General features: G+C 35.1%; 1 protein-coding gene across 2 annotated transcripts in view; it reads right to left on the bottom strand.

Annotated features, from left to right (window-relative positions):
* The window catches only part of LOC137657741 (uncharacterized), a 301807-nt gene that overhangs the window by 235686 nt on the left and 40005 nt on the right, over positions 1–26116 (bottom strand). The window contains exons 5-10 of one of the 2 annotated variants that reach the window (XM_068392206.1): positions 17682–17842; positions 13161–13241; positions 12118–12200; positions 10137–10283; positions 2246–2444; positions 2012–2116 (exon numbers count right to left, since the gene is read on the bottom strand). In XM_068392206.1, coding sequence (XP_068248307.1) covers positions 2012–2116; positions 2246–2444; positions 10137–10283; positions 12118–12200; positions 13161–13241; positions 17682–17842 — 776 coding nt within the window. The remainder of the gene's footprint in view (positions 1–2011; positions 2117–2245; positions 2445–10136; positions 10284–12117; positions 12201–13160; positions 13242–17681; positions 17843–26116) is intronic. The other variant, XM_068392207.1, reaches the window with a different exon arrangement.

Genomic DNA, 26116 nt, shown 5'->3' with positions numbered 1-26116 from the left:
GCCGGGATATGGGAGGCTATTCGGCACCGAACATGTGTTACCGCCAAGCCTCGATTGTACCCAACTTGGTCTTTGACCATAGATATCTAAATTCCTCTATAATTTCCTTGTACTAATTTTACTACATATGCATTTGAACAGTATCTAACAAAAGCAGATAAGGCTCTATATAGAGTGCCAATAGAATAAACCAAAATGTTTTTCAAAAGCAATATGAATGATAATTTAGTAACCATTGTCTTTTTTGTCTTTAATCAAGAATTCTTTTTGATATATTAGGAATTTATAAACCCTGTTAATATTTTTAGTAAACATATATCGTTCTAGAGTATAAAGAATATCTATAAATCTATAGCATCGCCTTATCCGGAAATAATGGAAATCCATGTATCAATTGTATCTTTTTCTAAGAAATCGTGAAAACCTGTTTACTATGTAATTTTCTAGGACAATATGATGACCTATGGATCTACTAAATATTTTTTCCTGGGAAATTGTGAAAATCTATGATGATTGAGCCATATTCTACTAAATCATGGCAATCCATATAAATACATAGAACCAAAATATTTCAGTCTACGCCAAGTTCTACCCAACAAACCTTTTCAAGTTTCCACTTATAACTCTGCTTAGTTCAGCCTAACAAACCTTTTCAAGATTCCGCTAATAACTCCGCTAAGTTCTGCCTAACAAGCCTATTCATGTTTCTGCTAATAACTCCATTAAGATCTGCCTAACAAACATTTTAAAGATTCCCCTAATAACTCCACTAAGATCTGACTAACAAACCGCTACAAGTTTCTCATAATAACTATGCTAAGATCTGCCTACCAAACCTTTCAAGTTTCCGCTTATAATTCCGCTATGATTTGCCTAACAAACCTTTTCAAGTTTCCGCTAATAACTCCGTTAAGATCTGCCTAACACCTCTTAAAGTTTCCACTAATAACTCCGGTAACATCTGCCTAACAAACCATTTCATGTTTCCGCTAATAAATCCATCATGATATGCCAAACAAACCTTTTCAAATTTCCGCTAACAACTCCTTTAAGATATGCCTGGCAAATGTTTTCAAGTTTCCACTAATAACTTCGTTTAGATCTGTCTAATAAACCTTTTAAAGTTTCTACTAATAACTCTGCTAAGATCTGCCTAACAAACCCTTCCAAGTTTCCGCTAATAACTTCATTAAGATCTGCCTAACAAACCTTTTAAGGTTTCCGCTAATACCTCTGCTAAGTTCTACCCTGCAAACTTTTTCAAGTTTTTTTTTAACACGTCTGCTAAGTTCTACCGAACAAATCTTCATCAGTTTCTCAAATACCACCGCTAAGCGCTACCCGACACACATCAAGTTCTACTAATAACTCTGCCAAGTTCTACCCAACAAACATTTATGAAGTTTCCGCAATAACTCTGCTAAGTTCTTCCTGACAAACCTTTCCAACTTTCCCTGAATAACTCTACAAAGCTCTAATGAAAAAAACTTTTCAAGTTACTGCTAATAACTCCGATATGTCCTGCACAACAAACCTTATCAAGTTTCTACGAATACCTCTGCTAAGTTCTACCAAACAAACCAAGTTTCTGCAAATTACTCTGCTAAGATCTACCGAACAAACGTTATCAAGTTTCTGCAAATAACTCTGCTAAGTTCTACTGAACTAACATTATCAAGTTTCTGCAAATAACTTCTAAGTTCTACCGAACAAGCATTATCAAATTTCCGCAAATAACTCGGCTAAATTCTGCCCAACAAACAATATCAATTTTCCACCGGAGGCGCTTGTTTCCCTATACATTTTCACATGTTTGCACCAAAATACGAGTCAAACCAAAGACGCAAATGTTAGTTGTAGTGATGCATCAAAGACACAAAAATGTTAGGCATCATAACATTATTAAAAGTCTATTGGAATGTTGCTTGAAATCGGTAAAGGCTGAATGTTATAAATAGAATAAAATAATTGAAAACTTTAAAAATTGGTTAAAAACTGATTTAAAACTTACTGTAAGATGACAGCATATTGGAACAAGGCCATTGCAACTGCCAGGATGCAAGCGAAGAACCAGATATCAATAGCTCTCGTATAATTTGCAGGAGGAGTCACAGCTCTAATAAAAACGGAAGAGAGTTTGCCTGTTAAACACAGATAAAACACACTAAGGCAGACAATAAATGTGTCAATTATTATCCTTTTTTCGGGGGGATTGATCACTGTTTCATGAGAATTAGTGACTTACTGGATGCCAGAATAGAGGGAGATCATGGTGAGGAGACAAGTTATAAGCAGAACAGTCCTCGCGGGCACAGCATCGGGAGGCCAGAAAAACGATGCCCAAGCCACTGTTACGAATAGCAGAGATGGGACGTAGACGCCGATGAGGTAGTTCTTGAAACGTCTCTTGAACCGCATAAAAGCTTTTAAACATGGGTAATTGCCTGTAATTGAGGTTTAATTTGTTGCTATTTATCCGGAAAAATAATCAATTATATTCAAATGATATATGATTTGCAGTTGATCTTGAAGCTGATAAAAGCTTTTAAACATGGGTAATTGCCTGTAATTAAGGTTTAATTTGAAGTTATTTATCCCGAAAAAAATAATTAATTATATTAAAATGATACATGATTTGCAGTTGATTACTTAGAAATATTAATAAAATTTTAAACACTTAAGATCACCCTTAATCACTAAAGGATATGAACTGATTTTTGCCTAATAAGTTTAAGTTGTACTTTGGGCAAGAAAAGGAGATTAGTTTTTCTTAACAGGAAACACAAATTTATTTATAGCATTTTACGTATGGCGCCAAGTGGTATAGGTAAAAGTCTGTTTGACTGATTACTCAAATTGTGGATTAGGGTTCAACACGAGCCCTCCCTGGTACTAATTTACCTCAATCTTTAGCCATTTTTTAAAATACTCAAGAAAAAAAAAAGCCTTAGTGGGTTTGTGATACCTAACGCAACTAAGCTGGATTCTCACTCTTCACCATAAGTCACGATTGTTTACATCTGCTTTTAAGGGTTGCTGCATATTTAGGCTCCTCACAGCAATACCGAAAATGTTTTTCTGATAAATTTCTCATATGTTCGTCATGAAACCAATTCTAGTCACTGAGGCATCTTTAATGGGGAAAGATTAATGGAAGGACTCCTTGGGGGTATAAATGGAAGTACTGTTTACCTATATCTCTAATGACAAACATTCATGATTATACAGAGCAATGTCAAGTTGATGTGCTGGGTTAAAATAGATATTTTACAAGGTGAATAATAGTTCCAGAAATATTTCTCTTACGTTCAAAGGTAAATTTCCAGAATTAGTTCTCTTGCATTCAAAAGAAAAAAAAAGTTTCAGAAATAGTTCTCTTGCGTTCAAAGTAACACTTTTCCAAAAATTGTTCTCTTGTATTTAGAAAAAAAAGTTTAAAAATAGTTCTCTTGCGTTCAAAAGAAAAATATACTATAAATAGTTCTCATGTATTCAGACGGAAAAAGTTCCAGAAATAGTTTTCTTGCGTTCAAAAGAAAAAAATTCAAAAATAGTTCTCTTGTATTCAGACGAATAAGTTTCAAGAACAGTTCTCTGTATTCAGGAGAAAAAAGTTCCAGAACTAGTTCTACGTTTGAAGGAAAACTGATCCAGAAATAGTTATTTTGTATTCAAAAGAGAAAATTTCCAGAAATAGTTCTCTTGCGTTCAAAGGAAAATGTTCCAGAAATAGCTTTCTTGTATTCAGAAGAAAAAAAAATCAGAAATAGTTTTTTTCGTTCAAAGGAAATATGTTCCAGAAATAATTCTATTGTATTTAAAAGAAAAAAGTTCCAGAAATAGTTCTCTTGCGTTCAAAGGAAAAGTTGTCCAAAAAATAGTTTATTATATTTATAAGAAAAAAGTTCCCGAAATAGTTTTCTTGCATTCAAAGGAAAATGTTCCAGAAATATTTATTTTGTATAGAAGAAAAAAATCTCAGAAACAGTTTTTTTGCCTTCAAAAGAAATATGTTACAGAAAAAAGTTCTCCTGTATTCAGGAGAACAAAGTTTCAGAAATAGTTCTCTTATGTTCAAATGAAAAAAACTTCCTGAAATAGTTCTCTTGCATTCAAATGATAATGTTTCAGAAATAGTTCTCTTGCGTTCAAATGAAAAAAACTTCCTGAAATAGTTCTCTTGCATTCAAATGATAATGTTTCAGAAACAGTTCTCTTGCGTTCAAAGGGAACATGTTCCACAAATAGTTATCTTGTATTCGGAAGAAAAAAGTTACAGAAATAGTTCTCTTGCGTTCAAAGGATAATGTTTCAGAAATAGTTCTCTTGTATTCAGAAGAAAAAAGTTTCAGAAATAGTTCTCTTGCGTTCAAAGGATAATGTTTCAGAAATAGTTCTCTTGTATTCAAATGATAATGTTTCAGAAACAGTTCTCTTGCGTTCAAATGATAATGTTTCAGAAACAGTTCTCTTGCGTTCAAAGGGAACATGTTCCACAAATAGTTATCTTGTATTCGGAAGAAAAAAGTTACAGAAATAGTTCTCTTGCGTTCAAAGGATAATGTTTCAGAAATAGTTCTCTTGTATTCAGAAGAAAAAAGTTACAGAAATAGTTCTCTTGCGTTCAAAGGATAATGTTTCAGAAATAGTTCTCTTGTATTCAGAAGAAAAAAGTTTCAGAAATAGTTCTCTTGCGTTCAAAGGATAATGTTTCAGAAATAGTTCTCTTGCATTCAAATGATAATGTTTCAGAAACAGTTCTCTTGCGTTCAAAGGGAACATGTTCCACAAATAGTTATCTTGTATTCGGAAGAAAAAAGTTACAGAAATAGTTCTCTTGCCTTCAAATGATAATGTTTCAGAAATAGTTCTCTTGTATTCAGAAGAAAAAAGTTTCAGAAATAGTTCTCTTGCGTTCAAAGGATAATGTTTCAGAAATAGTTCTCTTGCGTTCAAATGATAATGTTTCAGAAATAGTTCTCTTATATTCCGAAGAAAAACAAGTTTCCGAAATAGTTCTCTTGCGTTCAAAGGAAAAATGTTCAAGAAATAGTTCTCTTGTTTTAAGAAGAAAAAAGTCCCAAAAATAGTTCTCTTGTATTCAGAAGAAAAAAGTTACAGAAATAGTTCTCTTGCATTCAAATGATAATGTTTCAGAAATAGTTCTCTTGCATTCAGAAGAAAAAAGTTTCAGAAATAGTTCTCTTGCGTTCAAATGATAATGTTTCAGAAATAGTTCTCTTGTATTCAGAAGAAAAAAAAAGTTTCAGAAATAGTTCTCTTGCATTCAAAGGATAATGTTTCAGAAATAGTTCTCTTGTATTCAGAAGAAAAAAAGTTTCAGAAATAGTTCTCTTGCATTCAAAGGATAATGTTTCAGAAATAGTTCTCTTGTATTCAGAAGAAAAAAAGTTTCAGAAATAGTTCTCTTGCGTTCAAAGGATAATGTTTCAGAAATAGTTCTCTTGTATTCAGAAGAAAAAAAAAGTTTCAGAAATAGTTCTCTTGCGTTCAAAGGATAATGTTTCAGAAATAGTTCTCTTGTATTCAGAAGAAAAAAAGTTTCAGAAATAGTTCTCTTGCGTTCAAATGATAATGTTTCAGAAACAGTTCTCTTATATTCCGAAGAAAAACAAGTTTCCGAAATAGTTCTCTTGCGTTCAAAGGAAAAATGTTCAAGAAATAGTTCTCTTGTTTTAAGAAGAAAAAAGTCCCAAAAATAGTTCTCTTGTATTCAGAAGAAAAAAGTTACAGAAATAGTTCTCTTGCATTCAAATGATAATGTTTCAGAAATAGTTCTCTTGCATTCAGAAGAAAAAAGTTTCAGAAATAGTTCTCTTGCGTTCAAATGATAATGTTTCAGAAATAGTTCTCTTGTATTCAGAAGAAAATAAAAGTTTCAGAAATAGTTCTCTTGCATTCAAAGGATAATGTTTCAGAAATAGTTCTCTTGTATTCAGAAGAAAAAAAGTTTAAGAAATAGTTCTCTTGCATTCAAATGATAATGTTCCACAAATAGTTATCTTGTATTCAGAAGAAAAAAAGTTTCAGAAATAGTTCTCTTGCGTTCAAATGATAATGTTTCAGAAATAGTTCTCTTGTATTCAGAAGAAAAAAAGTTTCAGAAATAGTTCTCTTGCATTCAAATGATAATGTTTCAGAAATAGTTATCTTGTATTCAGAAGAAAAAAAGTTACAGAAATAGTTCTCTTGCGTTCAAATGATAATGTTTCAGAAATAGTTCTCTTGCGTTCAAATGATAATGTTCCACAAATAGTTATCTTGTATTCAGAAGAAAAAAAAGTTTCAGAAATAGTTCTCTTGCGTTCAAATGATAATGTTTCAGAAATAGTTCTCTTGTATTCGGAAGAAAAAAAGTTTCAGAAATAGTTCTCTTGCATTCAAATGATAATGTTTCAGAAATAGTTATCTTGTATACAGAAGAAAAAAAGTTACAGAAATAGTTCTCTTGCGTTCAAATGATAATGTTTCAGAAATAGTTCTCTTGTATTCAGAAGAAAAAAGTTTCAGAAATAGTTCTCTTGCGTTCAAATGATAATGTTTCAGAAATATTTATCTTGTATTCAGAAGAAGAAAAGTTAAAGAAATAGTTCTCTTGCACTCAAATGATAATGTTTCAGAAATAGTTCTCTTGTATTCAGAAGAAAAAAAAGTTTCAGAAATAGTTCTCTTGCATTCAAATGATAATGTTTCAGAAATAGTTCTCTTGTATTCAGAAGAAAAAAAGTTTCAGAAATAGGTCTCTTGCGTTCAAATGATAATGTTTCAGAAATAGTTCTCTTGTATTCAGAAGAAAAAAAGTTAAAGAAATAGTTCTCTTGCGTTCAAAGGATAATGTTTCAGAAATAGTTATCTTGTATTCAGAAGAAAAAAAGTTACAGAAATAGTTCTCTTGCATTCAAATGATAATGCTTCAGAAATAGTTCCCTTGTATTCAGAAGAAAAAAGTTTCAGAAATAGTTCTCTTGCATTCAAATGATAATGTTTCAGAAACAGTTCTCTTGTATTCAGAAGAAAAAAATTTTCAGAAATAGTTCTCTTGCGTTCAAATGATAATGTTTCAGAAATAGTTCTCTTGTATTCAGAAGAAAAAAAGTTTCAGAAATAGTTCGCTTGCATTCAAAGGATAATGTTTCAGAAATAGTTCTCTTGTATTCAGAAGAAAAAAGTTTCAGAAATAGTTCGCTTGCATTCAAAGGATAATGTTTCAGAAATAGTTCTCTTGTATTCAAAGAAAAAAGTTACAGAAATAGTTCTCTTGCATTCAAATGATAATGTTTCAGAAATAGTTATCTTGTATTCAGAAGAAAAAAGGTTTCAGAAATAGTTCTCTTGCGTTCAAAGGAAAAATGTTCAAGAAATAGTTCTCTTGTTTTAAGAAGAAAAAAGTTCCAAAAAATAGTTCTCTTGTATTCAGAACAAAAAAGTTCCAGAAATAGTTCTATTGCGTTCAAAGGGTAAGGTTTCAGAAATAGTTCTATTGTATTTAGAGGGAAAAGTTTCAGAAATAGCTTTCTTGCGTTCAAAGCAAAACTGTTCCAAAAATAGTTCTCTAGTATTCAGAAGAAAAAAGTTCCAGAAACAGTTGATTTGCGTTCAAAGGAAAAATTTTCCAGAAATAGTGCTCTTGTATTCGGAAGAAAAAAGTTTCAAAAATAGTTTTCTTGTATTCAGAAGAAAAGTTTCAGAAATAGTTCCAAAGGAAACATATTCCAGAAATAGTTCTCTTCTATTCAGAAGAAAGAGGTTTCAGAAAAAAAGTTTTCTTGCGTTCAAAGGAAAATGTTCAAGAAATAGTTCTCTTGTATTCAGAAGAAAAAGGTTCCAGAAACAGTTGACTTGCGTTTAAAGGAAAACTGTTCCAGAAATTATTCTCTTGTATCCAAAAGAGAAAAAGTTTCAGAAAAAGTTCTCTTGTATTCAGAAGAAAAAAAGTTTCAGAAATCGTTCTCTTGTATTCAGAAGAAAAAAAAGTTTCAGAAATAGTTCTCTTGCAATCAGAGGAAAAAAGTGACGGAAGCAGTTGTCTTGGATTCAGAGGAAAATAATTTTCAGAAATAGGTAGTAGGTTGGCCAGGGCCCCAGCCGCCCGTTGAGATACTACCACTAGAGATGTATGGGGTCTTTTGATTGGCCAGACAGTACTACATTGGATCCTTTTCTCTGGTTATGGTTCATTTTCTCTTTGCCTACACACACAAACACACTGCGAATAGTCTGGCCTATTCTTTACTTATTCTCCTCTTTCCTCATACACCTGACAACACTGAGATTACCAAATAATTCTTCTTCACCCACGGGGTTACTGCACTGTAATTGTTCAGTGGCCACTTTCCTCTTGTTAAGGGTAGAAGAGACATCTTTACCTATGGTCAGCAGCTCTTCTAGGAGAAGGATACTCCAAAATCAAACCATTGTTCTCTAGTCTTGGGTAGTACCATAGCCTCTGTACCATGGTCTTCCACTGTCTTGGGTTAGAGTTCTCTTGCTTGAGGGTACACTCGGGCAGCTGTTCTGTCTTGTTACTCTTCCTATTGTTTTGTTAAAGTTTTTATAGTTTATATCGAAGATATTTATTCTAATGTTACTCTTAGAAATTTTATTTTTCCTTGTTTCCTTTCCTCATTGGGCTATTTTCTCTATTGGAGCCCCTGGGCTTATAGCATCCTGTTTTTCCAACTAGGGTTGTAGCTTCGCAAGTAATAATAATAATAATAATAATAATAATAATAATAATAATAATAATAATAATAATAAATAGTTCTGTTGCCTTCAGAGGAATAAGGATTAAAACTAATATTTCTCTTGCATTCAGAGGAGAAAAGTTCAAGAAATAGTTCCCTTGCATTTAAAGAAAAAGTTCCAAAAAATAGCTCTATTGCTTCTAGAGGAAAACATTCACAATAATAGCTATCTTTATTTTAGAGGAAAAGAATTCCAGAAATATAAATCTTTCATTGAGGAAAAAATCCAGAAATGGTTCTCTTGTGTTCACAGTAAAAATTTTCTAGAAATATTTCTCTTGCATTCAGAGGAAGAAAGCTCCAAAAATAGTTGGATTACACTTAGAGGAAATAAATCCCTGGAATAATTCTCTTGTATCCAGAGGAAAAAAGTTCCAGAAATAGTTCTCTTGCATTCAGAGGAAAATTTTTCCGGAAATGGTTCTTTTACAATGAAAGGAAAAAATTTCAGAATTAGATCTCTTGCAATTAGAGGAAAGGAAATACCAGAAATAGTTCTCTTGTATTTAGAAGAGAAAGGTTCCCGAAATGGTTCTTTTGTATTTAGAGGAAAAAATCCAGAAAAAAAAACTTATCTTGCATTCAGAGGAAAAACGTTCCAAAAATAGATCTCTCCCAATTAGAAGAAAAAAAAATCCAATAATAGTTCTCTTGCATTCAAAGGAAATATTACGGATTTTTTTTTTATTTTTGCTTTCAGCAGAAAAAAATCCAGGATATATTATGTCCAGAAAAAAAAAAGTTCCTGAAATATTTTCCTTTGGTTCAGAAGAAAAAAATTGCATTCAGAGGATAAAGGTTCCAGAGACAATTATTTTACTTTCAAAGGAAAAAAAGTTACGGAATTGGTTCTCTTTCCTTTAGAAGGAAAAAGTTCCAGATACAGTTCTTTCGTCTTCAGAGGATTAGATGTCCTCTTGCTTTCAGAGGAAAAAATTCCAGAAATAGGTGTCTCGCACTGAGAAAAAAGTTCCAGAAATAGCTCTCCCACCCTCAGAGGAAAAAGGTTCCAGAATAAGTTCAGCGGAAAAAAGTTAAAATTTCTTTTGCATTTAGACGAGAAAAGCTCAAGAAAAAGTTTTGTTGCGTTCATAGGAAAAATTGGTACAACCTTATATCAAGAAAATCTCTTTTTTTTTTCTTTTTTTTTGAAGCGAAAACTTATATTAAAGGAACTTTTTTTTTTCTATTCCCTGATGATCACAAATAGGTGATATTTGACAAAGCCCCACAATATTCTTTAAAAATGGACAAAAAATTATCAAATCTGAGGTTTCTTATTAATCGTAACATATCTTTTGCTTTCAATATTTCTTTGCAATTGTCAACGAAACGTATCCGTTGAAAACTAGATAACCTAATTGAACATACCATTGACATACTCAGGCACCATGCAGACCGTCGTATTCTGCACTTCGAATTCGAATTCGTAGTCTCCGAGAAGCGAAGGAATATCTTTTGAAGTCGCTATTCCGTAAAGATGCCATCCGAAAGTTACATCTCTTATGCCGTAGAAATCTGAAAAGATGAGAAACTTTCATTACGCAAACACAGAAATGATCGTTTGCTATCTCAGGTGAATGTAGCAGGGTCTTTCTAATTAGACAACTACAAAATGTGAGATATGCTTTCATAGCCCAACGACAATGCCCCACAACATGCGTGTGTGCATTTGTGTCGTAGTAATTTTTTTATCCTTACTACTGTTTCCTTTTCCTTATTAGATTGGTTTTGATACTAGAGCCCTACAGCCTATATCATTTAAAATTCACCTATTATGGTAGCAGTTTGGCTAGTGAGATCAGCATTAACAACAACAATAACAACAATAATAATAATAATAATAATAATAATAATAATAATAATAATAATAATAATTTGATGGTTATTAATACTTCGGAAATACTCACGGCTAGCACTTAAGAAGATGTATATTTTATTAATTATAAACTTTAATTCACTTAAAGAATACTCACATGTAGCATTTGAGAAAATTTATTTATTCTTAAGTGTAAACTTTCTGTCACTTAGAGAATACTCTAAGCTAGCAATTAAGAAAATGTATTTATTCTTAACTATATACTTTGTCACTTCGAGAATACTCACAGGTAGCAGTTAAAAAGATGGATTTACTCTTGATTATAAACTTTCAGTCACTATGAAAATATTCATAGCTAGCAATTAAGAAAAAATTTTCATTCTTAATCGTAAACTTTCATTCACCTCAAGAATACTCACATCTATCAATTGCATGGATAAATTTATTCTTGATTATAAACTTTCATTAACTTTGAGAATACTCACAGCTAGCAGTTAAGAAGATGGATTTACTCTTGATTATAAACTTTCATTAACTTTGAGAATACTCACAGCTAGCAGTTAAGAAGATGGATTTACTCTTGATTATAAACCTTCAGTCATTCTGAGAATACTCACAGCCACCGACTAAGAAAATGTATTGATTCTTAATTATAAACTTTCAATCACTTCGAGAATACTCACAGCTACCAAATAAGAAAATGTATTTATTCTTAATTATAAACTTTTAATGCCTTCGAGAATACACACAGCTAGCATTTAAGAAGATGTATATTTTTTTTATTATAAACTTTCATTCACTTAAAGAATACTCACAGGGAGCAGTTAAGAAAAATGTATTCATTCTTAATTATAAACTTTGTCCCTTTGAGAATGCTATTGAGAAGATGTATACTGTCTATTCTTAATCATAAACTTTCATTCAATTCAAGAATACTCACAAGTTACAGTTATTATAAACTTTCATTCACTTTAAGAATACTCGCAGCTAGTAGTTAAGAAGATGCATTTATTGTTGATTATAAACTTTCAGACACAGCTACCAATTAAAAAGATGCGTTATTTCAATTTCTTCTAGACTACTCACAACTAGCAATTAAGATGTATTTATTCTTCATTATAAACTTTTATTCACTTCGAGATTACTCACAGCTAGCAGTTACGATGTATTCATTCAGGATTATTAAGTTTGTCACTTCGAGAATACTCACATCTAGCAATTAAGAAGATGTATTTATTTTGAATTATAAACTTTCATTAACTGCGAAAATACTCACAGCTTGCAGTTAAGAAGATGTATTCATTTATGATTATTAACTTTTTCAATCCGAGAATACTCACATCTAGCAATTAAGATGTACTTGCTCTTAATCATAAAATTTAATTCACTTCGAGAATACTCACAGCTATCAATTACGAAGATGTATTTATTCTTGATTATAAACATTCATTCACTGTGAGAATACTCACAGCTACTAATCAAGATGATGTATATATTCTTAATTACAAACTTTCATACTTCGGGAATACTCACAGCTAGCAATCTCTAGGTAACATGTTTGTGTGTCGAAGGGAAAATCTTGGAAGAACATCGGACAACTTAATGTTATGATATACCTGAAGTAAAAATAAAAATTAATCATTTTATTTTAATGATATAGATATTCACATACTGTAATAGGAGCAGTTCTATTTTGCGGCTCTAATCCTTCTTTAATGTGTAATAAAAATAAAAATAAATGTTTAACAGGCATTAACTAAAGCAAATAATTAAATATACATATATCATATATATTATGAATATATCAGAATACAACAACATTCAAATAAGGACTATATATATATATATATATATATATATATATATATATATATATATATATATATATATATATATATATATATACACATATATATATAGATAGATAGATAGATAGATAGATAGATATTATTCTCTGGCACCGTTGTTCAAATAGTTCGTCATGCATGTTGCATAAGATTTTTCATAATTCTGACCATCCTTTACATTCAGGTCTTCCTGGACAGTACCACCCTGTTCGTAATACAAGATAAGCAGTTAATTCTAATAGTTAGGCCTTCTCCACCATGAGACTCAATACTACGCAGTATTCTAGAAGTTTAGTTCCGGCTGTGCCAATATTGTGGAATGATCTTCCTAATCGGGTAGTTGAATCGGTAGAACTTCTAAAGTTCAAACTTGCAGCAAATATATTCACGTTGAACATGCTGACATAAGTCTCTTTTTATAGTTTATATATGAAAGATCTGTTTTAATGTTATTCTTAAAATATTTAATTCTAATTGTTTATTAATTTTCCTATAGCTTATTTAATTCGTAATTTCCTTTCCTCATTGGGTTATTTTTCCCTGTTGGAGCCCACGGCCTTATAGGATCCTGCTTTTCCAACTAGGGTTGTAGCTTAGCTAGTAATAATAATAATAATAATAATAATAATAATAATAATAATAATAATAATAATAATAAAGGCAGGTGACATGAATGCATAATTCAATGGTATTCCGAACAAGACAAACCAGATTCACAATAATACTTACATGTGACTCAGTAGAATTTGGCCATTTTTGTGAAGTCTGGCTCCCATGAAAGGTTGTAACATTGATGCTGTCTCGATTTTCCTGTAAAAAATAGATTTACCCATCGTTACTAATCAATATTTTCAAGTCTTGCTTGATTTTTCTTAAACATGGATATGGTGATAGTGTTTCCCATAAGGAAGAACGTATTAAATTTAAAAGCAAAAAGAGTATTTCAAAATAAATAAATTATGAATACAGAAATGTACTTTGAATAATTTTCATAGAATTTCTAAACGTAGTCCGTTATTAATAACTTAACTGCCTCCAATTTACTATGCACATACAATAAATGTTACCCTATCTAGTATCGTTTTTTTTTTATTTTTTTTTTTTTTTTTTTTTTTTTTGCAAAGTCTGGTCTTTGCTCCTAATGAGTAATATAAAGGGATAGAATCTTTCCATAAAATCATGACACTTATCTCTTAGATTTTGAATTTTCCAAATTAAGAAAAAAAAGTGCTTTTAATAACATTCCACAAGCATAAAACTAAATTAGTTTATGATCATGCTAAAACAAGTTCAAAAGTAACTCCATTTTTTTTTAGGTTACTGACACTATGCACCAACATGCAATGGATATTTTTGTAGCAATGCTGATACTAGGACTTAACGAAAAGACAGTTTGGACATGATTGCTTTATTAACGAGACATAACAAGTTAATATAAAAACGGTTGAGGATAACAATGACCTTAAAATTCTAACAATATAAAACATGCAAGGGAAAAGTTGAATATGTTTTTCTTTATCAGCGTTGGAGAGAGCGAGAGAGAAAGAGAGAAAAAAAGAGCAATTGCATTACAATATATGAGTGTGTATGGGATACACGTGCATTACATTGTTCCTCCCATAAAACCGACATACAGGTGAAATAGGGCATCCTGCCCTAAAGAGGTGAACTTTAGGCGGGTCATCTTGCAGGAGATACGTAGGTCTTAGGCAATCATTGGAGATCCAGTCTTCTTTGCCAGGGAAGCTGAGTAAACCAGTTGGAGTCATTGCAGCGGGGCATCAAGGCTGCTTTGTGGGCGCGATGAAAGCTTCCAACCATTCAGTTGTATTTCAGGCGGTTGTCTGATGTAGGGTAATGACCAAGAGATTCGCTAATGATGTCCACAATTTGAAGTGAAAGTGGTACCCCTGTCAGAAGTAAGATACTCAGGGATATCAAATTTTGTTATCCAATCTCAGAGTAAGGTGGATGTACATGAGCTGATGTTGCAGTTTGCATGGGGATGGGTAAAAGTGAATGAGTGGAGCGGTCAAAGATGATAACAAGTAACTGTGTCCCTGTGATATGTGGGAAAAATTATACTAAGGTTGAGCAAAGGTGCCTATTGTGTCGATGTACTTTTGAAGTTTGGCATGTGTAGGAACATACCCAATCCTTAGCATCCTAAGTAATGCCGTGCCAAATAAACTTCATCTTCAATAGCTGTGCAGTAGATCGGTGTGAGGGATGTTAGGCCATGGTTGAAATCAAACACCTATTGGCACATGGTGGCAGGTATCCTAGGGCATGGCCTGCCAGTACTGACTTCACAGAGGAGGGGAGTGGTGTTGGAGTTTTTGGGGGCGATGTCTTCCCAATGAAGGAATGGGCAGGATGTCATGCAGGCCTGGTACTCTGGATATTTTCATTGGGATTCTACCCAGACATTATAATCAAATCCCAAGTGAGTGGCGGCTAATACGTTTCTTGGCAGGGCATCAGCAAAGTGATTTATTTTACCAGGGACATGATGAAGAATGCAGTTGTATTCAGCCATGGTGGAGAGATGTCGGTATTGACTGGCGGATCAGGCGTCGGACTGTTGAGTGAAATCATGCACCAGGGCCATGCAGTCTGTGTGAATAACGAAGGGCAAAACCTCTAAGAAGTGGCAAAAGTGATGGACAGCCAAATGCAATGCCAGCAATTCGTGGTCGAAGGTAGAGTAGCGGATTCTGACTTGGACAGTTTTCTACTAAAGAAGGCCAATGGGCAGAGCGAGCGGCTAACCACCTGCTCGAGAACTGCACCAATAGCGATATCACTGGCATTGGTGACGAGGAGGAGATGGGCACGTGGCTCGTAAAAAGTGAGAGTAGCAGCAGTTTTAAAGGCATTCTTTGCGTTGCAGAAGTTCGCTTCTTGAAGGGGAGCTCACTTCAGGACTTTTGGCTTGGCCTTGAGGGAGGCGTAGATGGGGCAACAATGGCAGTGATGGTTGGCAAGAACCGGTGATAATAGTTTATCATGCCCAAGAATTCTTGCAGTGCTTTGACGGTCAAGGCCATGGGGATGTTTTGAACAGTGGATATCTTCTCAGGCAGGGGGTGGACGCCTTCAGGAGTGATGCAGTGCCCTAAGGTCATTCTGTTGTAAGAAGACGAGAACGATGCATAGGTGAGGGAGGCGTTCCTCTTTCAAGGAGAACACAAGTATGCCGTCCACGTAACATACACAAAAGGGAAGGTCCACTAAGATGCCATCCATGAGGCATTGAAAAGTGGCCCAAGCTTTATGAAGGCCAAGATAAAAGTAATTGAATGTGTATGTGCCGAAAGGGGTGGTGATGGCGGTCTTGGGATGTCCTCTGTGTTTATGGGCACCTGATAATACCCCATTGGGAAGTCGAGAGTGGAGAAAACCTTCACTTTATGCAAGTAGGAAGTAATGTCAGCAATGTTGGGGAGGTGGTAGTGATTCGATCCTGGCTGCATGTAATCCCCAAAAGGCTGCAGGGAGCCATCCCTCTTCAGGACGATGTGTAGTAGTGATTACCATGGGCCTAAGGCCTCTCGATAATGGTCTATTTCTTCTATTTTGGCGAACATTCGTTTAGCAGTTGCCAAATGATCCAGGGCCAGACACCTGAATCTGGCAAACACCAGGGCCACGTCATCTCGATATAGTGATAAATGCCGTGCTTGGCAGGAACCATGGGTTTTTGGCGAAGTTCTGGTTGGAAGACATCTAGATACAATGTGAGGAGGTGGGTACAGGCTTCAAGGGGTTCACTGACATGGAGTACGAGGTCAGAGGGGGTGGATGGAAGAGGTGTCGACAAGTAGGAATCTGCATTGACTAAACAGCGATGTGTTACATCAACCAGGAGGAAATGGGCAAGGAAATCTGCACTGATTATTGGCAATGTTACATTGGCAACGATAAACTTGCAATTGTATTTGGTGCTCCCAAATGATAGTGTGAGGGTTTTGTATCCATGGATGGAGATCTCAGATCCGTTACCAGTTACTGGAAGGATGTCAGCAGGTTTAGAATGACTATGACCTTTCTTGGAGAGTGACATTGTTAGAAGGGAATGGCAAGCACTGGTGTCTACCAAAAACCTCACATCAGTACATGCATCATGTAAAAAGAAAAGATTAGTGACAGGGGAGGCCACTGACACCCATTCACACATTTCTTCACAGCAGCCCCGAATCAGGAGTGATAGTAGCATAACTGCGGCCAATGAGCCTCATTATGTGGCTTAGAGGTTGTTGTTTGGGGCGTGAATGAGGGGCGGCATGCGTGGATGGTGGACGACTGTCACTGCTCCAGCATGTCACGGGGTAGGCATCTGTGTCCTACAACATTCATGACAGTTTCAGTAGGTGCTGAATAGTAGTCCTCTTCATCAGACATGGAGGCATTGATAAAGATCTTAAAGGTGGGGAAATGGATGTCCATAAGGGCATTGACTTCAGTCATGATGTCCTTCATGGGCAAAGTATTGACATTGAAGATGGCGGCTGGTACAGTTTAGGGTAAGCGTCGTACCAAAGGACACAGAATAGGTTCACTTCCTGAGGAGAGCTGTCTGTGGCAGTTTGTAAGAAAGCAATACTGGTCATTTCCCTGAGGGTGAGCAAAGCCTTTTGGTTCCCAACTGTTGTTGAGAGAACTGAAAAAGGTGGGCTATATGAGCAGCTTGTGAGTCCTGCTCCAGGAGGTACGTTTCGAGGGAGTCATACTCTATTGAGGCGTCTCCTTGGTCGCAAAACCAATAGGAGATTTCTGGGAAAATGTTCTCGGGTATTGCGGCAAGGACGTAGTTTGCTTTACTGCTTGAGCGATTCCTACCCTTGATGTACAGGCTGAGACCAGGCAAATGCTTCTCTACTGGTGAAGGGCTGCAGTTTCATTGATGTGGTATGTATAGAAAAGTCAGGTTTGGTGGGCAGCATCGGGAAAGTGTAGAGTACAGTGGTGAACGGGAAGGAGATGGGAGTTGGTCGCTCGAAGGTCACCAATGTAGCAACTCTGCTACTAGGTCTTATTGGAAAGACGGGCTAGACATGATTGCTTTATCAATTAAACATAACAATGGCCTGAAAATTATAACCATAAAAAACGTGCAATAGCTAGATTAAATAGGTTTTTATAATATCAGTGTGGGTGAGAGCAAGAAAGAGAGAGAGAAAGAAAAAAAAAGATCAATGAAATTATAATGTAAGAAATACACGTGCATTACATACTGAAGTAACTTACTTGACTCTCTCTATATAAGGATCAGGAAGCCAAAGTTTGAGGTCTTTGATAAACTCCTGCGAGAGCACCATGGAGTCTGTGGTCTCATTGAAAAGTTCTTCGGGCATGATGAGTCTAGGGTCCGTCCAACTTGTTCGGAAGAATACCCCAAGGATCAGCTCCTGTAAGTGACAAGAGAATGGAGTTATAAGAATAAGAAGCTCCTGTTAGTTATAGAGAATAGGGTTTTAAGAAACAACTGTCCTCACTGATAATGAGGGAAAAAAATTTTAAGAAAGAGGAGCCCTTGATGGTGATAGAATTAAATAAAAAAAAAAAACAACACCTACTGGTGATGAGAGAGATGGATTTCAAGAAAGAACAACCCCCCAATTGGTGATGAGATAAGGTTTTAAGAAAGAGCAGCCTCAGTTGGTGAAGAATAAATAAGGTTTTCAAAAAGAGCAGCTCCTGTTGGCGATGAGATTAGAGGATCTTAAGAATGAGCAGCCCTGTTGGTGATGAGAGAATAGGGTTTTATTAAATAGCAGCCCCTGTTAGTGATAAGAAAATGGGGTTTTAAGAAAGAGCAACACATGTTAGTTATGACAGAATAGGGTTTTAAGAAAAAGCAGCCCCTAATGGTGATGAGGGAAAAGGATTTTATGAAATAGAAGCCCATGCTGGTAATGAGAAAATAGGCTTTTAGGAAAGAGCAGCCCCTATTGCTGATGAGAGAACAATGTTTTAAGAAAGAGCAGCCCAAACTGATAATTAGAAAGAAGGATTTGAGGAAAGAGCAACCACTGTTGGTGATGAGAGAATAGAGTTTTAAGAAAGAGCAGCGACTGTTGGTGATGAGAGAATAGAGTTTTAGGAAAGAGCTACCCCTGTCGGTGATTAAAGAATAAGGTTTATAGAAAGTGCAGCCCACATAAGTGATGAGATAATAGGATATAGGGAAAGTGCAGGCCCCTTTTGGTGATGAGAGCATAAGGTTTTAAAAAAAAGAGCAACATCTATTGCAGGTGAGAGAATTAAATTTTAAGAAAAAGCAGCCCTGACGATGATGAGAGAAGAGGTATTTTGAGGTAGAACTCTCGTTTGGTGAAGAGATATTGGGGGTTTAAAAAAAGAGCAGAACTTTTGCTGATTAAAAAATAGACTTTTAAGAAAGATCAGTCCCTGATGGTGATGAGAGAACATGATTCTAAGAGAGCAGTCCTGCTGGTGACGAAAAATAGGGTTTAGGGATGAATCAACCCATTTTTATGTTAAGGGAATAAGTTTTAAGAAAGAGAAACCCATATTGGTAACAAGAGAATAGGGTTTTAAGAAAGAGGAGCCTATGATGGCATTGTGAGAATAAGGGTTTAAAAAAGATCAGCCCCTGTTGGTGGTCAGAGAATATGGTATTAAGAAAGAGCAGTCCCCGTTGGTGATGAGAAAATACGGTTTTAAGAAAGAGCAGGCCCCGTTGGTAATGAGAAAACAGGATTTTAAGAATGAGGAGCCCCTGTTGGCGATGAGAGAATAGGTTTATAAGAAAGAGCAGGCAGTGTTGATGATGAGGGAACAAGGTTTTAAGAAAGAGCAACCCCTGTTGGTGATGAGAGAAAGTGGTTTTAAAGCAGGGTTTTAAGAAAGAGAAACCCATGTTGGTGATGAGAAAATAAAAGATTTTATGAAAGAGCGCCCCTCTTAGTGATGAGAGTGTAGGGTTTTAGGATAGAGAAGCCCCTGTTGGTGAAGAGTGTAGGGTTTTACGAAAGAGGAGCCCCTGTTGGTGATGAGAAAATAGGATTTTAAGAAAGAGAAACCTCTGATGGTGATGAGAAAATTAGGCTTTAAGTAAGAGCCGCTTCTGTTGGTAGCGGGAGATTAGGGCCTTAAGAAATAACAGTTCCTGTTAGTATCGAGAGAATAAGAATTTTAGAAATAGCAGCCAATGTTAGTGATGAAATGATATAGTTTTAAGAAAGAGCTGTCCCCTTTGGTGATGAAAGAATAAGGTGCTAAAAAGTGCAATCCATGTTGGTGATGAAAGGAAAGGGTTTTAAGAAAAGGCAGCCCCTTATAGTAATGAAAGAATAGGGTTTTAAGAATTAGTAGCCCCTGTTGATGTTGAGAAAATATGGTTCTAAGAAAGAAGAGCCCTTATTGGTGATGACAAAATAGGGTTTTAAGAAAGAGCAATCATTTGTTGGTAAAGAATAAATAGGTTTTAGGAGAGAGCATTCCCCTTTGGTGATGAATGAATCGGGTTTTAAATAAAAGCAACCCCCTTTGGTGATGGAGAATAGGTGATTAAAAATCAGCAGCCCCTCTTGATTATGAGAGAACAAGCAGTTGAGAAAGAGCGACCCCTGTTGGTGATATGAGAACTGGTTGGTAAGAAAAAGAAGCTCCCTAATGGTGAAGAGAGAATATGATTTTAAGAAAGTGCAGGCAACGTTGGTTATGATAGATTAGGGTGTTAAAAAGAGAATTCCCTATTGGTGATGATAGAATAAGGTTTTAAGAAAGATCAACCTTGCTAGTCAGAATAAAATAGGGTTTTAGAAAAGAGAAAACCCTATTGGTGATGAGCAAAGGATTTTAAGAAAGAGAATCCCCTGTTAGTCATGAAAGAATAGGGCTTTATAAAGAGAAGCCCCTGTTGGTGATGACTGATTAGGGTTTTAATAGAGCAGCCCCTGTTGGTGAGGATAGAATAGGGTTTAAGAAATAGGACACCCCGGTTGATGATAAGGGAACAGGGTTTTAAGAAAGAGAGGCCCAGTTAGTTATGTGAGAATAGGGTTTTAAGAAAAAGGACCCCCTGATGGTGATGAGAGAATAGAGTTTTAAGAAAGAACAGGTCTCTGTTGCTTTTAAGAGTATAGGATTTTAAGAAATAGTAGACCCTGTGATGAAATAGGGTTCTAAAAATAGCAGAACCCGTTGGTAATGAGAGGATAGAATTCAAAGGAAGAACTGTTCCCTTTGGTCATGAGGAAATAAGGTTTGAAGAAAGAGCAGATGCTCATTGTAATGGGAAACAGGGTTTTAAATATAAGCGGCTACCGTTGATGATAGATAATTGGGTTTTAAGAAACAGCACCTCCTATAGAAGATGAGAGGGTAGGGTTTTAAGAAGAGCTTTCCCCGTTGATAATGAAAGAATAGAGTTTTAGTCAAGAGCAGCCCCTGTAGGTGATAGGAAAATAGGATTTTTAGTGGAGCAGGATAAGGCAGATTTTGCTCCTAATATTGCACTTTCTTTTGTGAGCATGAATCTTGGCACGATTGTTGCGGAAAAAAATATTCCATAGGGCAGCCATTTTTTCAAGATAGTCACCAGACGTGTCCCTGTTTTGTGGTTTTGCTAAAAAAGCATTGTGCAAATTATAATATGAACATTAAATTTGGCAATAAGTGTTAGCCCCCCCCCAAAAAAAATAAATATTGCGGCCATTTTTTCAAGATGGTCGCCAAAAAATCCCCCGTTAGTGTTCTTACTCTGGTGTCAAAGTACAAAAGATGAATTCAATGAAAGATTTTTTATTCATTGCCATTATAATACTGAATTACATGCAGAAAAACAGAATTATTGTATAATTAGCTAATCTGGCATGATGAAAATCCTATTTTTCACGGTGGATAATCTTGTGAAACCCTTACATTCCAATCCTATTTTATGGGAAAATTCCCATATCTTTCTTAAGCTCCAAGAGTTATTTCTTGTTGATTCATCCTTCCACCAAATAGTCCCAAATGAATAGGTCACATGATTTTCCAGCATTCTCATAGGCCTTTCAGAGAAAAGCAAGTGAACGAAAATAGTGATAATGCTCAACAGTGAAAAATAACTTGGTCAAATCTATGACATCGACAAAAATCTCCATTTCTGAGATCTTTTATCCCTAAACTTCTATCCCCCTACCCCAGAACCCAATTACACAGTTTTATGTAGACAATGCCTCCTACAATAAAAAATGGTTTACCAGCTATGATTTATGAATGGGTATATACCACTGTCCAAATGGAAGTTTGGTAGACCATTTGAATTTGCATTAAATTGCCATCACCAGCATGGCTAGGCCCAAAGTTCAGTCACTTTCTTTGCTTAAAAATCTCACAAGGGCAACTGCACAGTGAAGTACACCCTATTCCAGCCTTCGAGAACTTGCATAGTCCACCACCACATTTGATCTTGCATCCACACTTCGTCTGTTCATGACAGCTTTTAGAAATAGGTTCCAATGCAGTCCAGACAACTTTCCTTTTGTCACCATCGTTGACCCATCCCCACTTAGAAGGACATGGAAGTTCTGGCTGACGTATGATAGACTGCCCACACATATGACCTGCTTCATGTTCCTTGAGTACCCCTAGCGTTGGTGGGATTAATTCGTATAGATATTTCTAAAATTCGTAGCTCTGACTCCTCAACTTCAGATGGACAATCACTGAGTTTTGAAACGTAGCAGAGGCTTCATTGCATACATACCATGTCAGCCATGCTATCTTTTTACCTTTGCCATTGAATCCTGTTACTATATCGCACAAGGAAAATGAATGAAAGAACAACATGCCTTTGGTTTTTTCCAGTCCCAAAGAAGATGCAAGGTCATGGATAGGAATCCATTGAGTGTGCTGTGCATTGCCAAACACGACCCAGATTTTTTCCATGCTATTTGCAGTCAGGGACGCCATAAGACTGACGGCTATGACTACAATGTCTGTGTCATTGGCTTCAGTCAGGAGAAACTTGAATCCATCCCTTGCTACATGCCAGGCGTGTACAATCACCCTCTTATCTGCCTCTTCATGTAAACAAGTGGCCAATTCCTCCAGGTTAGCATCAAGGTAGCTGGAACTTGTCAGAACTTTTTCTTCCCGTGTTACTATGACTTGATTTGTATAATCATTTTACTGACATCATCAGCAAGGAAATTAAACAGTTCTGTTTTGTTGACACTGTCTCTGAAAAAGCTTTTTCAATAGGTTGATGTTTTGCTCTTTGCAGTAACTCTCCTCCTGATAGCCTTTCCATGGTTTGATCGCGCTTCAGAAAACTATATCAGTCTTCTTGTAATTACTACTGTAGTATTCCACCTTTGATCAAATGCCCTTCTTAGCATCTTCTTCAAATGTCTTTGGTGTTTTGGGTGTGACTGTGTTCATCAGGCAAGAACCATCTACAACGAGTGAGTCAGTTTCTGACTTTGTTCCTGGAAGATCTACCTTGCTTTGCTGGACCTTAACGATGTCTGGCATACTAATGATATATAGTTTGCCCGGATTGCTGAGTGATGAAGGGAAAGACTGATTCTCATGTTTGAAAAACTCGGCTAAATCCTACCCTCTGGATTGGCAGGATATGAAAATTCGGGAGAAAAGTTTACAATCCCACTTTAGTAGCTGTCTCTGACTTCTCTGTTGGATCTTTCCAGGTTTTGAAAAACTCCTTGTTGTTCCGCTTGATTGGCTGATAGAAATGCTCCCTGTCAGTCTTCAGTTTTCTTCATGAATGTTTGAAATTGTTCCCTTTCTCTCTCCAGATGTGTTACCACCAGCAGTGCTGCTGAAGAATCAGAAATATCCTTCATATCAAGTGAAAGTAAATCCTTACATTTCTCTGCAAATGGATTGCCCATTTCTTTTATTACGCTTGTAAGCCACTGCACCTTTACAAAGAACTTTATTGTCAAATTTCATGTTCATATAACAATATGCACTGTGGTCTTTTAATAAAGCCACAAAATAGGTACGTGTCTGGTGGTCATCTTGAAAATTGGCCGCCATATGGAATTTTCTGGAGGGATACCACTTTTAACATATAATATGACCTACACAGAACATTATTGCTAATTTTCATGTTTATACAACAATTTGGTCTGTGTTTACTTAACAAAGGAATGAAATGAGGATGCGTCTGGTGGCCATCTTGAAAAATGGCTGCCATATCGATTTTTTTCGTGACTAGCACTTTTTTTTTTCTGAAAAAGTGACCTATAACCAAAAATCATGCCAAATTTCATGCTTATATCACAAAGTGCACGATGGTTTAATTAACCTGTTCCATTATTAGAAAGGGAACCCCTATTGGTGATGAGAAGATAAGGTTTTAAGAAAGAACAACCAGTTAGTCATGAGAATAGGGTTCTAAGATATAGGAGCCCATGTTGGTAATGACAAAATAGTGTTTTAAGAAAGAGGAGCCTCTGTTGGTGATGAGAGAGTATGGTTCTAAAAATGGGAAGCCGCTGTTGGTGATGAGAAAATTGAGTTTTTAAGAAAGAGCAGCCCATATCAGAAATGAGAGAATAGAGTTTTAATAGATAGGAGCCCATGTTCATGAGGAGAGAATAAGGCTCTAAGAAAGAGCAGCCCATATTGATGATGATAGATAAATCATGTAGAACGATCAGCTCCTGTTGAGAAGTTAATTGTATCTTTATGAAGGTAGTTCTAGGAATGTTGTTCGGGAGGGATAAGATCCTACTTGTGAAAGAAATGTATTTTGTGAAGGATAAATCATTAATCTTCGTTTTGCATAAATAAATTCTTTTAGGTGGGACCAGTTTCATGTGTGAATATATATGGAGGAAAGTTATTAAGTTTGGTAGAGCTATGATAACTACATATCTGACTGAAAAATTAAACTATCATATTCTAGGACGTTCAAACTGATTTTTTTGCATGGATTGCTTGTATTCATGGATCCAAAACCCAATTGTATGAAGTAAAGAAAATAAAACCCGACACATATTCCTTGTATGATCAAGGAAACAATGAAACTTCTTTTTTTTCAAGTTATACTAAATATAATAAAAAAAAATTTAGTTTATCACTTTCGTACTATCTTTCCGAAATAGTTTTTAACATAGAATGATTTTGAAGTTTAGTTTATGTCAGTTTTCCAATGATTCCAATGATCAATATAAAAATCTGAAAACCAAAACGAATAATCTGCTAACTAGTATTATCATACAAATATCTCCCTCAAAACAAAAATTTTCGGAGTTCCCATTCCTCTTTTTTTTAAATTTGTTAGAGAATTACCATCATTACAAGCTAAGCTGAAACCCCAGTTTGGAAAAGTTCACTTAAAATATTAAAATTTATATTTTCTTACAAAGTAAAAAAAAACCATTATTTCATATAATTAAACCCTATCCTTGAATTACTTCTTAAGTCAATAATTTGACAAAACAGTACCGTATCATCGCTGTACCAATGAAAGTTCCACCACCCGTTCCCTGCTTCAGCACAGTTCCAAGGCGTTCATGAGAAAGCAATGCGACCTATCGTTATTTAGGGCCTATGCAGTTTAGCCATGATTGTTCTTGACATTGTCAATTTGGCCCAGATGTACCAGTCCTATTCGTTTTAGCCTAGTGGTTCAGGTCTTAGTAAATTTGGACACATTGGCATAAGTGTTCAAATTGTTCTGACCCTTGTATATCTATTCTCTGTCATTTCAACCCTAGTCAATATAAGCTTAGGTCATTCCACTTTTAAGTATCAATAATGAATTCCGGATTTTTTTATCAACGAGATCGTTGGCAGCATTAAGCATAATATATCCCTGAATTTTTATAAATGCAAGAAAAGTATGAAGTCTCGACCTCGAGTTTAACATGACTAATCCTTTTCCTGAGTTTCGGTACCATATACTGGTTAGATTCTTTGTAAAGAAAAAAAAATATATATACATATATATATACATACATATATATATATATATATATATATATATATATATATATATATATATATATATATATATATATATATATATATATACACATATATATATATGTGTGTGTGTGTGTGTGTGTGTGTGTGTATCGAACCATATATCAATAGGAAAATCAGGTATTTTTATGTATTCAAAATTGATATTTAGTGGATCTTAAAAATATAAAAAAATTTACATTTATTTCTGGTTTAGAGAGGTGTAACTCATTTTGTTATTTTAAGAAGCCTTTGTTGAAAATTAGCTTATTTCATGTTACATTTGAGCTGTAAAAAGCAACTACTGTAGTTTTCTTTCTTATATTTTTCAACTGATCATATTTCTAATTGATCTTTATGATGAAACTTTCTGTTCATTATACGTTTTTCCACTAAGTTTCAGCAGTAAATAAATAAAAAATTTCCCATTTCACTGATTAATTATCAGCAAAACGAGCTCATCTAAGTCAACATTAACAGAATTCATCATCAACCATTATAATCAACTATCGTCTGATTAGAAAGAAGCCGCTCAAGATCATTCGATTGACCATGTATGAATTTCCTTGCCACAACCCCAACACTGCTGGACCCTGAAGGACATTTTAAAAGCGTTTATCTCTAGGTACCTTATCTACAGTGCAGTCGAATCGAATGTAAGCTGAAACACTCCATTAATTTTTCGAAAATTGCAAGACACCTGCGAGTACCTCTATCGAAAACATTGCGAT

This window comes from Palaemon carinicauda, chromosome 18 (assembly GCF_036898095.1).
Source record: "Palaemon carinicauda isolate YSFRI2023 chromosome 18, ASM3689809v2, whole genome shotgun sequence".
NCBI lineage: Eukaryota > Metazoa > Arthropoda > Malacostraca > Decapoda > Palaemonidae > Palaemon > Palaemon carinicauda.
The sequence above is the reverse complement of the archived record's forward strand: the minus strand, read 5'-3'. Positions and strand labels throughout refer to the sequence as shown.